The following is a 15,404-nucleotide window of genomic DNA, read 5'->3' on the forward strand; positions in this document are numbered from 1 at the left end:
GCGTCTACACGCAGCATACAGCGTTATAAGTGAGTTTCATCGTTTCATATGAGTTACATGTCTTTCTCTAATCATCTCTGGAGCTTAACATTTAAAGGAAACACGGAGCATTTTATTTTCAAATTCAAAATTCTTTATTTGGAACAAAAAATAGCATAGGTGCAGGTCTTTTTTGTATTTTTAAAGTGAAAACTTCTTTAGCGGCGTTGAGCACTTTTTCTGTAATGGGTATAAAATCTTAAACTCGCGTCAGGACACGTGACCTGATCGAAAAAGCGTAAGACGGATACCATTCCAAAATATCAAACATGCTCAACGTTAATAATCAAGTTTTCACTTCTGCCGGCACTCCCGGAGTGCAACCCATCTTTTTTTTTCTCAAACCGCACTTACCACAATCACATTCCTCCCCGACTTCGACGATCTTGTTCCCGCAGAAGGCCCCAGCGCTTTCCTTGAGACAGTCTCGCTTGCGACCATCTCTCACCGCGTCCAGCACGCTACTGATGTTGCTCACTGAGCACGCCGAGAAGCGGCTGTTGTTCGGACGGTCCCCGGACGTTGCTGAGGCGAACATTATGTAGTTGCCTTGCTGTCCGCCCGGACGGCACTCGGACGGGTAGTCGTGCTATGGAATAGTGGCATTTATTAGGAAAAAAAATGTATGCGTGTACTAGAGTACACACGTAAGAAGTGAAACTTCTTTATGACCTTAAAAATGTCACGCGTACGGCGTAACGCAAAAATGTCACGCGTACGGCGTAACGCAAAAATGTCACGCGTATGGCGTAACGCAAAAATGTTACACTAAATTTTTGTCCAACCCCGATAAAGAAGTTTCTCTTCAATAATAAAGAAATTAGAAAAATACAGCTTTTGTATGGAAAATGTCGAAAATATGTTTGCAGAAATCACATTGAACGTCGCATATTTGATGGTACAGATCGTGAGGTGAATGAAAAACTTTCCAATTTACTTTCATTTGATTCGAGTGTTTGATAAAGTATCAGCCATAAGAGGGATTAGCAGATGATAGGTAAATCCTACTCGAAGGACCAAATCGAAATTATGATTTGATCGTTTTCAGTAACACTTAAATATCTTTTATTTTTCTGTAATCAATTCCACTGAATGTACATAGAAACGAAAATTCCACATTCGAATCATTTTTCACTTACCGGCGACCCAAAGTTATGTCCGATCTCATGGGCCAACGTTAACTGGCTGACCTTGGGCGGCACTCGGCTATTGTAATTGACGAACGTAATGATGCCAGTATTGAGTGACCTCTTCGTGCTTTGGTACAACCCGCCAGTTGTTTCTGTGTACGTTTTGTATTTCTCGCAAATACCACCGGACGCACCGCTCGCGCTTGCCACCCAGGCTAGACCTGTGAATTTTAATTAAATTAATTAAAGGTGCTTCAAACGCAAATTCATAATTTATTTTTATTTTGTAAACTTTTATAAGGAAAATGTATGGTAATTTTGTAAACTACCCTCGTTTTGGAGTGGCACTTCTACCAACAAATTTAGTGATATTTTTTTTGTAAAGTGGTTAAAGAAGCAAGAAAATAGTAATTAAAACAACAACATAATGAACAAATTAACGTTAATTCAATTAAAGAAGTTGTAACACGTACTTATACAATACAAGTTATAAATTAAAAAAAGTTCTTATTGAGATTATCATCATAATTATTGCAAAAACATAGCGAAGTTATCTGCAAGTAACAGCAGGATCAAGGGTCATATATTACAAGATCTACTCACAGTTTTTCGCAATCAAATCTAAACAAAACATATGAAAAACTGGGTTTCTATACCTAACGTCCCGCCAGTAAAGTCCCTATACGTGAACATGTACGCAAGGCAGAAGTCCTCATGGTTTGGACGAGTGCAGATTCAGAATGTTCGAGACGTCAATGTTCTCCCAACAGACCTGGTTCGTTTCTGTAACGAACTGCTGCTTAAAACTACGTAAAGAGATAAACATACCTAACGTCCCGCCCGTGAAGTCCCTATACGTGAACATGTACGCAAGGCAGAAGTCCTCGTGGTTGCCCAGCGAGTGCAGGTTCAGAAAGTTCGACACGTCAATGTTCTCCCAACAGAACTGGTTCGTTTCTGTCGCGAACGCATGCTTTTTGCACGCTGAGTCGTCGTCGATCTGTAGAGACAAATTATCTATAGGTCATAGGAATAAATTAAATTTTAAATAGTGTAAGTATGGCATATTTTACGTGAATAATGTCACAGGCCACATAAAAAATTATAATCTAGTCAAAAATCTGTTAATCTTATTTCATTAAATAGATTTTGATATAAAAATGCGGCGGGAAATATCCGCCATTTTGTGATCTTGAAACTCTCGTACAGGCATTATAACTTTAAGAAATCACAATTGAATAAACAAACAAAATATATTTATAGTGAGTAAGAGCGTCACATCAAAATATCTCTATTGATAATAGTTAATTCACAAGGAAAACCCCTGGACATTTGGAAAGTTTTGATAGAGAAAGAACTTTTTCTTTCTATAAAATATTTAGTGATATTGATTTAGTACTGAATGTATTTATATACTTATCGTGTATCGTGATGATGTATTTTGTATGATTCGTTTCTTAGTAAATTGAGTTCATATGCATGTATGAATGTTTGCATAGAATTTAAGATAATGGATGGCGTGATGGCTATTTGAATAAATACCATTTACTTATCAATCAATAATTAAGTCTTAGATTTTTGTATGTGACCAAAATAAATAAAATGTTAACAAATATGTAAAACTAGATTCCGTAAATGTAGAAACCAGTCAATAAATTTGATGAATCATGAATTTAAAAACTAATTATGGCTAATAAGTGCATGACCTTGTGACCATTTTCGTTTTCAGATATGATTTCTAATTTAGTCAATTAACACATGTGCAAGGACAGGAAACTAAGCACGAATTAGACTAAAATTTAAAATAGATTAATTACTTTTGTTAACTTTATTGTTTTGGTTTGTTTTAGGCGGTGCTTTTGAAGTTTCGAATATAGCTAGCTTGTTGATTTTGCGCTATGTAGTATTTGACTGTTATAAATTCGACTCAATTGGCACTCGCTTAAAAAAATAATGTTTTATTTTAGGCTATATTATACTTAAATATCTACAAAATTAGTAAGGTATCATCAGTGGGTATTTATTTTTTGTGAAAGACAATAGAATTAGAAATGGATCTACAATCCAGAAGTTCAATGCAATTCTATTAAAAGATATACAAAAAGTATAACGCTACTTTTTCACACAAAAACCGCCAAATTAAACAATTCGTTACAAATTACAATATATATCAAACCGCGACGGAAATGGTACATCCATGGAATAAAAAGTGTCAGTGACAAATGCACGTTAAATGCATTCAATTATCCGCCATGGTATCGATCTGTTATGTAAAGTGGGCCATCGCTGTGTAATCGCATTTCCTGGCTTTCTCCGGCTTCGTTTATCACGTTTTATGCTCCATGACCACACTGAATATCACCTTTCGATATTGTGCAGTGACACTGTTGTTAATTGGCCGACGTGTTTGCGGTTATGTACCTACATGATGTAGGCCAGTTATAGGTCACGTAGAGGGTTCTGTGATTTAAAATTTCTCCTATTTTTACAAATTTGCGAGCGCGCAATGCGCTTTAAATATTTAACTTTTATTTGTGTTATGAATGTTCCTCATTAGATAACGCACTGTTGATATAAGTTTCAAGTCTCTAATATCTGTTACACGTTTATCGCCTAAAAACTTAACAATTACATTTTATATACGTACAAATTATATGTGCACCCGTGCGAAATGCATGCGTGCGTGTTTGTGTGTGTTTGCGTACGAATCTATGCGTCCGTGTGTGCACGTGTGAGTGCGTACGTGCGTTGGTGTACGTAGGCGTGCGTTGGTGTGTGTTTGTATTTAATACTGAATCATTGCATCTGTACTGCAGTCACGTGGTCTCCTCTGAAAATCAGTGCAGCGATACATTTTAAATAATTGTTGCTGCTTTGCTGACGGGGAGTCCTTTTTGCCTCCATTGCTATCTTTTTTTTTTTCTGTTTTGTGTATTATATTACTAAGATTTATATATTTTTTACATGGTGGCAAATAAAACGCTTTCTATTTCTATTTCTATTCTATTCTCACCTTAATCCTCTGCACTTCAAACTGTATGTTCCTGTGTTCACGCCGCCCGTCGAACTTGGTGCCGCTGTAGATGTAGTTGACGGCGGTCACGTGGTGCGAGATGAGCGACAGTATCTCCTCGCGCGTCTTCATGTCGATTTCGTTCTTTTTGCTGCGATCATTGTGCTGTGAAAAGATTCACTCACTTCAGTCTAATCTTCTATTCAAAATGGTTGGTAATTGAATTTTTAAGTTACATTTGTGCCAAAATATTTAAAAATACAAATTATGGTTTAAATATCTTGACCTGAAATCGAATTTATCCCCTATCCACCCACTTATAAATGACGCAAAAATTCAAAACAAGTAACTCAAGGTACATAAAGCAATCATACACGTGATTATACGTGAATAAAATTACTTAAGCACTACATTAAACAAAAACTTGAAACACTCACATCCGGAAACCCCTCCCTCACATGTTTCCATATAAGTGGGTCTGTCTGTATGTACAGCGAACACGTGTTCTTCACTTTGGATTCTGTCGCTCGCTTCGCTCGCGCATGCTCCGCCGTGTTCGCCGCGCGCGAGTATTTGTTGTGGAGGTGGTGTTCCCAGTGCCTGTGGAATGTTGCATTATTATTATATTATTGTTAATAACCATGTTCTGTTGTTATTACTAATAATTAATAACGTAATAATCTGGTTATACCTAGCAAGAAAGCAAGAGGTCACTTATTTAGGAAAAATAAAATGGCATGCTTGATTTTAAACCATCACTGTATACTTCTATTCATTTCGTTTCACGTTTTAGCTTTGTACCATAACAAAGTGCTATATTTACAATGCATACAAATTAATGGTTAAAATAGTGTAGGACAAAATCTCATATCAGCATAACATTAATTTGTAAATTAATTGCCTTTACATGTCAAGCGACTCAAATGTATGATGTATGTTTGTTTCGACGTGCGTCAAATAAAGAAACGTTACAGGAAAGTATAAACTTTGTTAGAATTATGCACAGTCATTCAGAAATAAATCTCCTTCACTTGCGAGACGAAGTTGTGCACATGTGAACCAACATTGTATATCCACGTATGTTATAGGTATATGTGAAGTCTATCCTTCATGCGGCCAATTTTGTCTAGACAATTATACTTCTAAAGTAAACAAATATACATAACTTAAGCGTGTATGTGTTTTCACTTTTCCACTATGTACTTACACATTTATTTTCATCCGTTCCGTCATAATCTCTAACTACTTTTAAATCGATAATACACTTAACAACCTATAATAAGTGCATGTAATGAAACCAACGGGGGTAAACTGCGTACAAAGAAAGTCCATAACGCGTTTAATTTTAATTACTTACATTATTACACGAGCAGATGATTAACGAGAGACCCTTTTAACGGCTTAGTAAAAAAGTAATCTTGGAAAATTTTATGTACCAGAACAATAACAAATTTATGGAACCACCCAAGAATATCAAACAGATTTAAGACGACAGCGTTTTAGCATAGCGTTACCAAGGAAACATTATAAGGGACGCGAAAAATATCTATACGGGTATGAAGAATGAAGATAATACATATGTTCATTATTATTGTGACGGAGATCGTAATGGCGGATGCCGGAGCACGTCGAGATTCATATATGTATGAGAATGAAGCCTTAAACAATTATTATAATATTCATTGAACATTTTCGATCCGAGAGAGTGGAAATGTGGATTGAATATTATTTGCTCATTTGTATTGTGTGGCGGGTATGTGATGGTCAAAATATTGTATTGTATTTAATCAATAATGATGAAGAAGATTACTTGCACAGGAAAATTAATATTTTTATTGTATACTTCAAGTTATTGGAAATATAATTTATATTTGCACGTTGTGGTTGTTACAATTACTTATTAGTAATATCAAACAGAGAATTAGACCATTATTCAATATCGAAAGATAAATCATAATCATTGCCTTGGCGGATCATCCCGCAAGCTGTTCGGGTGCGAGGGCACCTGCGACGATACGTGGTGGTACGCTGGCCGGTACAACAAGTGAGCAGGTAAGGATTTTTTTTATTGAGAAGATTTTTAAAATTTCCAATTATCATATAATTACCTTGGCGGATCATCCCGCAAGCTATTAGGATGTGAGGGCACCGGCGACGACGCGTGGTGGTACGTCCGCGTGGAAGACGCGGGCGAAGCGGGCGCGGGCGAAGCGGCCGGCTCGTCGTCCACGCCCGAGTTCTGGATGCGCTCCATCCATTGCACCACCTCGTCCGTCACGCCGCAGCCGCCGACGTGACCTGGAATATGATAATAGTGATATCATTTTTATTGAGCCCATGTGACATATAGGACTTAGTGATACATAAGATAATATGGTAGAAGATAGCGTTGTGAGCCACTGTTGCTTGTCACCTGTTGGAAAACCTGATTTGCTTTTAAGTACAATTTGTTTAAAATGCTAAGAAACGACTATTTTGTAAGGACATTTTTTCATCCGCATTATTAATTGGATTGCCCTAATCACAAAATTCGAGATAATTCAGCATTTCCTATAAATAAATGTGTGTTTGTAACTAATTCTTTAGAGTGTATTGGCTCTATTAAACACCATAATACTCATACCAGTTAACACAACAATAGTTTAATAGATAAGTAAAGTAAATTTAAAAAATAATTGACCAATTTCCTACGGATATTACGACGATCTAATAAACTACTAAAAATAAAAGTTACTTTCTTCGAAGTTAACAAATAGATTCAGTAGCGCAAAAATAACACAAAGCAGATATTTCTGCTAAATATTTTTACCTCTAAACTTGGCGAGTTATCGCCGAGTTACCGAGAAGCATTTCCCAAGGGTAAAGGAGTATTTCGCTATATTATTTTTATTATACATTCCAAGTTCAGAGATGAGTAATTTGCTAAGTAAAAGCGTACAAATACAGTCCCCTAATAGCATACCGTCTGAAGGAGTTTTCTTCTTCATATTTTACGTCGGGACAATTTGAAGACGTTATACGAAAAAATCGATGTGTATTTCTTCTAGTCTCGTGTAGGAGCCAAGTTTTTCAACTTACCATACCCCCCCGATTTACATTTCTGTCTAGACGTCGAATTTTTGCAACAGATTGTCCAATTTTTGTGAAATCGATACGTGCCATGTGCACTCTTGTGGTATATTGAAAACAGACGGTGCCGTCTGAATTAGTACTTCCATATATATCGGTAGATTAAATATATTATTTATTTCTAATGATCAATAACTTTGAAAATACGGAAGTTGATGGTTGCAAGCAATCTTGTAGCAATTGCGGCGTTTATATTTAATGGCTGAAGAGATAAAGTATGTTTATGTTTGTCGTAAACACAGGTAATGTATCGAGTTATTTACCGATTGCTCAATACTAAGAATGTGGAGCAAGGTTTGTCTAAATTGATGATTCACCAAAGCGTGCTTATTCAGCTCCAACTTTCAAACACCAAATACATAAACCTAACGAGTGTACACTAACTCCAAGTAGGTACTATAAGTCGGAGCGCAATTTAGTGCAACAAAAGCCGTTATTTTTCCGCGATTGGGTACACAAAGAGAACAAAGGTAATAGAACAGGAGTGCAAAACTATAAAATGTTAAATTTGGGTCAAAGGTACGAGTGTGAAAGCCGAACACGAAACAATATCTGTCAGTTTCCTGTCGTGATTAATGAGCGACGTAAAAAGGAACAAGCCGCTTAAGCGCAACACGGAAGTCTAATAATAGGATGAAGTCTGCATAAATCAATCTATTGTGAAATAAATTTAGTCCTCGTTTCGCCGGGATAGTGAAAGTTGGCACGGACAGGGGAAAGGCCCGGGTGTTGTATAATAGAATCGCGTTTGAGATAGCGAAAGGAGACCCATATAGACAAAGGTTAAATCGAACGAAAGATAACCGTGTGTACGGAGATATGCAGTGTTGAGTAAGGCACGGCAGTGACAGACAACCGAGTAATTGGATTACACAATTATATTAAAACAATGGGTATCATTATCTTAATAATCTGTAAACCTCGACGTCGTTGCGATATAATATCCTCTATTTCGAACGTCATAATCGTTATTTTTCCATCGGGCCGCAGACCGTTCGTGATCCGCAGCCAACAAATAAACCACAAATTAAAGATAGGTTGCGGTGCACTAATGATCGCGAATACACTCATACCCTATAAATATAGTATTTGAATGGGCTCGGCTAGGCATTAACCGTGCGATGTTCGCCCGCAGCGAGTAATTTCCGTTATCTGGCGTCCGCGTAGGGCGTTCGTTAAAATGCAGTGTGCCGGATGCGAAATGCCAATGCGAGCTAACGCGACACACGGAATAAAAAATGCCAGAACTATTCAGCAATTTTTAATTTTAAATTCTCCGTACGCTTTCGTTGTTTGTTTTTAATCCGTGCCGACTCCTAGTTATTCGGGATTACGGTGCAGCGTTAGTTCGGCCGGACTTGGTACGCGTGACTTTATGTACTAACTTTTGTAGGGACTGAATCTCGTTGGTTTTTTTGTGGCTACACAAAAACTCCTTTTAAAATGGAAATACATTATGGTCCGGGAGCCAGCAGCCGATTTTATGACCAAGTTCCTCTCAAGCGGTAATTAGTAAAATGCATCAAAGTATAGTATTATGAAGCCTCGTGAACGTCAGCTGGAGCTCGGTTGGGGGGAAGAGCGGTTGTAGCCTCCCACGCACGTAGGAAAAAAAAATACATTCATTCATTTCCTCTCAGCTAAAAATTTGTCAAATTGTAGCTAACCCAATATCTCAACGAAAAAAAATAATCAGCTGGTTACAACATGGTGTATTATACGTCAGCTGGTGTCTCGAACATGAAAAAAAAAAATATTTTCCGTGATTTCCTCTCAAACAAAAATTTACCTGATGATAGCTTATATGTAACTGTGGATAAATATATAAGTCAGCTGGCTATATCTTGGTGGAAAAACCGTCAGCTGATACTTTGAAAGTTATTACATAGGAGTTAGACAAAAGCATCTATTGCCAATTTATATGCATCAGCTGACTAGGTTTTCCTCAACTTATTGCTAGCTGATTTTTTTTATTTATCGCATCAGTATATTAACAATCAGCTCACAAATTTTCATCTGAGAGGAAATGACGTATCTTTAATTATTCGACATTGCGCTTCAATATAAGAGTTGAGTTGAAATAAACATTCAGTATCAATATTTTTGAAACGAATAAGTATGTAATCAAATAATTTTATATATTTAAATAATTAAATAATCAATAAGAAATAAATGAACTAGTTACTCGATAAATAATATTTATTATATAAACTTGATAAAAAATGATAATGAGAATAACAATATGATTTATTCGTTTTCGCTCTGGCTTGAGTCACTTTCCTCTCTTTCCGATTCATTATCAGAGTCGCTGTCAGAGCTGTCTGCTGTTATGTTTTCATCGTCATCATCTGTACAAAAATAAAAAAAAATATTAGAATTCGTATTAAAGCATTATATAATCAAAATGATAAAAAAATTTACCTTTTCCCGGCTGAATAGTGATTTCATCAATCGATGTTGGTAACTGACTTCCAGAAAACCATTAACGTATATAAACGTATTGGAGGCGTCTAAAAATGGCATTTATTAATTTTTACGTAGCTTTATGCCATAACAATGATATTCCGCTGGAATTATAACAATTCTTAACATTTTCGAGAAATTATTTCAATCTGACTTTACGTTGACGTCCTGCAAAACTTACATCGTTGGTATTTATCGACTCTGATAATGAATCGGAAAGAGAGGAAAGTGAACCAAGCCAGAGCGAAAACGAATAAATCATATTGCTATTCTGAATTCTCATTATCATTGTTTATCAAGTTTATAAAAATATATTAATAAATATTATTTATCGAGTAACTAGTTCATTTATTGCTAATTTATTATTTAATTATTTAAATATATAAAATTATTTGATTACATACTTATTCGTTTAAAAAATATTGATACTGAATGTTTATTTCAACTCAACTCTTATATTGAAGCGCAATGTCGAATAATTAAAGATACGTCATTTCCTCTCAGATGAAAATTTGTGAGCTGATTGTTAATATACTGATGCGATAAATAAAAAAAATCAGCTAGCAATAAGTTGAGGAAAACCTAGTCAGCTGATGCATATAAATTGGCAATAGATGCTTTTGTCTAACTCCTATGTAATAACTTTCAAAGTATCAGCTGACGGTTTTTCCACCAAGATATAGCCAGCTGACTTATATATTTATCCACAGTTACATATAAGCTATCATCAGGTAAATTTTTGTTTGAGAGGAAATCACGGAAAATATATATTTTTTTTCATGTTCGAGACACCAGCTGACGTATAATACACCATGTTGTAACCAGCTGATTATTTTTTTTCGTTGAGATATTGGGTTAGCTACAATTTGACAAATTTTTAGCTGAGAGGAAATGAATGAATGTATTTTTTTTTCCTACGTGCGTGGGAGGCTACAACCGCTCACCCCCCCAACCGAGCTCCAGCTGACGTTCACGAGGCTTTATAATACTATACTCTGATGCTTCTGACGAATTATCTCTTGAGAGGAAATAATGAACCAAATTTGCACCTGGCTCCCTAACCATTACGTGAGGCGGTAAGAAAGCCAAAAGAGCAAAATTAAAAGAAAGACAATATGTACTGTATTTTAATGACATGCCAGACATAAAAAATTACAAAAAATAAGAGCATATTACGCAAATATAAAATTTTCAATTAAATAAAAATTTATAGAATATGAATTAATTAAAATTAAAGAAAACACTAACAGGAACAGAATCAAAAAATCGTACACGTAAAATAAAATATTCAAGGAACGGCTGGAAGCTTCCATACTGCAAGTACTAGACTTCTTCGTTACATTGCCCCTTAGCCTCAACTTCCTTTCATTCAATAGATAACACAGTCTTAATTAACTCCAGACTATACTATATGTATAAAACGCAACAGTAGCGGGCAAGAGCTACATGTAGTCGCACTAATCAAACATCGCCCCGCTAGAAACAAACATGAACTAATTGACAAACCGTCGCTACAATGTGCCTACATCTGTCCCTAACATCTGCTATTTTTTCCGTAGACAGTTCAAAAAACGAATGATATAACGGAAACGAGACATAAATAAACAAACAGAAGAAGCATTTGCTTAGAAGCTTTTATACCGTATTTGGTAACCTTTGAAATAATTCAACCTGACAAATGTAATCTAAAAATTTCAACTATCAATTCATAGAATTTGTTCGAAAATGCTGGGAATCAAAGAGAATGTCAGGAGCGTTAAATATTTCAATTTGAATCGCTAAAATCAATATTGGAAAATCGGATAAACATAACCTTTTGTGTCCGCATATGATTAATTTCCCTGCTCCAGTTGAGGTCAACGAAACTGGTTCACATTTATCAGGTCAACGCATAAGTATTGTAACCTAGGTGGAGTGGTTGGAATTTAATGCCTTTGTCGGCGGAGTTTTTACGTAAATTTTTCCCGGCCAATCCCCAGTTCAACAATGTGGTCGGTGCCGAAAAGTTAAAAGTTCCATTTTACCGTAAAGACACTCGTAATTTTTCATTAAATACAAATAAGAGAATTTTCGGATATTCCGATTTAAGGCTGCCGAGTTTCGTGGGAAACTAGAAATGCTGTGGAACACAAAATATAGCGATCTCTTTTGCGGTTTGAGCATTTATAAAATTGTTTATAAAATATATTTTGAGGACAACATGCAAAAGTGAATGATCGTTTTAATTAATATAATGGTTTAGAATGAAAAGGAAAAGATACAAATTATAAAAAGTACAATACTGTCTAGTTCATTGCGGAAAAGGTCTTATTCAAAGTCGTTCTTTCATGGTATTTCTCAAAAAACATAATATTTAATTTAAGAACCACGAGAGATCATTAAAGACGATTAATATTAGAGATATGAAATACACCCGAGCCATATTGTTAAAAATACAGAATTTTAAGCTTTCGGACGGAAATATAAGTAGATATGTTTGTTTAATAATAACCACGTAGCTAATAATGGCTTAAATATGACAACCGTATAAAATTAAGATAATAAAATATCACTAGAGTTAAAAAATTTAAAATACATACAAAAAGTAATTTAAACTTCAAAGGATAATGATCTGTACGTGATGCGTGTACGTGATACGAGTCAAGCCAATCTTGTAGGGACGTCGCCACAGTCATATTATATTATGGATCTTGTAAAATTAGCGCTCGATGTCTGCTACATTACACATTACAGCTAAGTTCCGACAACAAATCCTAAGACTGAGTAAGCAAACAGCGTCTAACGATGCCTTTTTATTTTTACTTCGAGAGAGCTTAGCGTCGTTGCGACAGCGCAATTTTTCAAGGAATTAGTTGGGCTCTCGGGAGTTGCATTTTTATGTTAATCACACTCCTATATTTAACTGTGTGCGTTTTTGTTCCAGAACTTCTCACCTTGACATGTTCTACTAAATACATAGTTCATGGTAATCAAGAGTTTCGCTTCTGCTACAGATTTTCATATTAATTATTAAACTGTCCGAATAAATAATTGACTTTAAATAACTAGGCTCAATATCCAAACTCGAAAGAAAACGTTAATTACACCAAACTTTGTCGCTTAACGATAACAACAGCTGCTCAATTAGCTTTGAAACTTAATTGGCGAGTACGAATTTTCCAAACTCAATTGGGGATAAAAATCCTTCTCTATTTTGTACGGCAAAGAGTACAGCTCAGTCGTAAGCCAAGCGTGCACTTTGTTAGGAAACTTGGTTAAGAGATATTGTCTCGGCGCGTCAAAAACTAACTTCAGTCTACGTACGGGGCAAAGTAGGGATCTTACGATACTACTAGATAGTGTCAAACTCGAAAATAACTGTTCTGTTAATAATATTTAAGACTATAAGTAGCTTCGAGATCTAATTTACAAATTACACACGTTAACGCTGAACATTCTCAAAGTAAAAGGAAACCTAGAACGAGCTATTGACGTAAATATAATTAAAAATCACCGCCAACAAAATAAAAGTTTATTAATTATTCACATCACTAAACGTCGAACTTACGCGTACGTTTAAATTTCATTATGATTAAAAAATAATTTAACAATGTACCTACTCGATTATTTTACCGTTCCACAACAACTAAAGTTATATTCAACTTTTCATGTTCCGCTCTTTATGCGAAGTATTAAAAATCGTCTTATATGAATATGTAAACGTGTACAATTTACTTGAAAAGAGCCTTCTGAAATTCTGAGGAATCCCTTTGGCTTATGAAAGGCTCTTGTTGAATAACTTTACGTGGCTATATTGTTCAATCATCGTGCTTCTTATTTAGTGGAATAAGAATGGTACCGCTTTAACAATTTGACTTTTATTTTTGCGTTATTATTATAGATTAGACTTTTACCAAAATATAATACTTTTCCTAAACATACTGATGCCATGATAATAATTTAATTAAACATGACATTTTGTTCGGTTGTTACAATCCCTTCCTCAAAGTGATTTATTAACATCCTTATAAGACAAAGCTTACAAGATATTTTTTATTCAACATTCGAATATTCTTCGTTTGAAACTTGAAGTGTTAAAGGAACGTATAGGGAGAGCGTAGCAAAATATTAAGTGCATAATATTGTTAATTAATAGAATAATAATGGAAAACAACAATAACATACATATTTATTAATATTATGATTAAGACCTAATATTATATTCCTCAAGAATAAGCGTAATAAGATTGCTCTTGATTGCTTCATTCAATGACTTATTAAGAGGAAATAGATCATTATTTATACTTGTTACTATTCCGCAAGATAGTGTGAAGAATAACTAGTATTTATATTCCTGTATATTCACTTCATAATCACTGACTACTGAGTAACTAATATATGGCATAATTTACCATACAAATAGTATGAATGAAACTCTCAATGACTGAGAAGCAAAAACAATATTAAATCACGTTGAAATGCGAAAAATGCTCACAGCCATTCTGAATTAAAATAACGCATGTTTAATTTGATCCATGTCTGGAAACATCGTACTAAATTGTACAATACATTTTAGCAGCAAAACATTTAACTTATTATTTTGTTACCGATGATATAAATGTAACAGTGTTGCACTAGGAGCATTCAACAAAGTTGATTTAGAAATTGATATCAGTATATATCATCGTCGTACAGGAGCCTGCATTTCCAGCAGAGATTGAAGCGCCAACGTAAATCACTTGCGAAAATCCTCGAACATCCACCTAGAATATGTAGGGAATTTAAAAAGGACTCCGCCGTGTGGGCGTCGGGGATTTGTGGATTCAAATGCCCTTATTATACGTGAAACCTATCTAGGAGTGGTAGCATTAAATATGGTAATGTATTCTATTGCAGTGTTGTCCCGTGACTGCTTGTGGGGCACGGGCCAGGCATTTGTATCCTATTGATTGGCATTATATTTATTTCATAGATAACGTTCAACTTTGTACATATTAAATACTTCGTTTAGAATCAAAACTCCAAACAATGCGAGTGCTTCTATTATCAATACTCGACTATAGCCCGTTCAAATATAAAATAATGATTTATCAAAGTCTATTCAGTGCGGAGTAATACTATTCCATCACATTCCGTTATTGGATTTAAATCAGTATTTTATTATTTTTATTCAAATTGAATGAAACGTATTGAATGCCGCGTTGTTGGTCGTTATTGGCTTTTCATATTCAAATCGTATACGAATAAAGAACGGGTGAAAAGGGACTATCCCGGGTCCCCGGTAGTCCAATACTGTGTAATGAAAACAAATGGTGTTAAACACGACCCTTCCTTTCATAATATGTATCAGTATATATTTCAGAAGGAATCAATGTCGTATGCTAATGCGCAAAAGGTTTTGTTATATTATGGTAATGTCAATTCCAAAGGGCTATATTTCATGTTGTTAATGGAGACGTTTACGAGGTAGCAATTACTTTGTATCAGCAATTTAAAGGGAGAAATTTAAATGCATTTCGAGGAAAATACAAAATTAAAGAAAATCTTATTCATATTTCTATGAACAACCAACCGTCACGTATAGAAACGTTATTTAAACAATGATAATTCTAGCCGTCTTATCCGTTTTGTAAAAAACATATCATATGATA

The 15,404-nt window shown here is 35.1% G+C and overlaps 1 protein-coding gene across 1 annotated transcript in view; it reads right to left on the reverse strand.

The window, feature by feature from the left end:
- Positions 1–15,404, reverse strand: part of kuz (zinc-dependent metalloprotease kuz) — a 78,418-nt gene that overhangs the window by 5,850 nt on the left and 57,164 nt on the right. Inside the window, exons 5-10 of the mRNA XM_089700229.1 lie at positions 6,291–6,480; positions 4,620–4,782; positions 4,183–4,347; positions 1,998–2,169; positions 1,179–1,390; positions 394–628 (exon numbers count right to left, since the gene is read on the reverse strand). Coding sequence (XP_089556355.1) covers positions 394–628; positions 1,179–1,390; positions 1,998–2,169; positions 4,183–4,347; positions 4,620–4,782; positions 6,291–6,480 — 1,137 coding nt within the window. The remainder of the gene's footprint in view (positions 1–393; positions 629–1,178; positions 1,391–1,997; positions 2,170–4,182; positions 4,348–4,619; positions 4,783–6,290; positions 6,481–15,404) is intronic.

This window comes from Colias philodice, chromosome 10 (assembly GCF_061535455.1).
Source record: "Colias philodice isolate Cphi_HAF_F1 chromosome 10, ilColPhil1 Martin Lab GWU primary, whole genome shotgun sequence".
Lineage (NCBI taxonomy): Eukaryota > Metazoa > Arthropoda > Insecta > Lepidoptera > Pieridae > Colias > Colias philodice.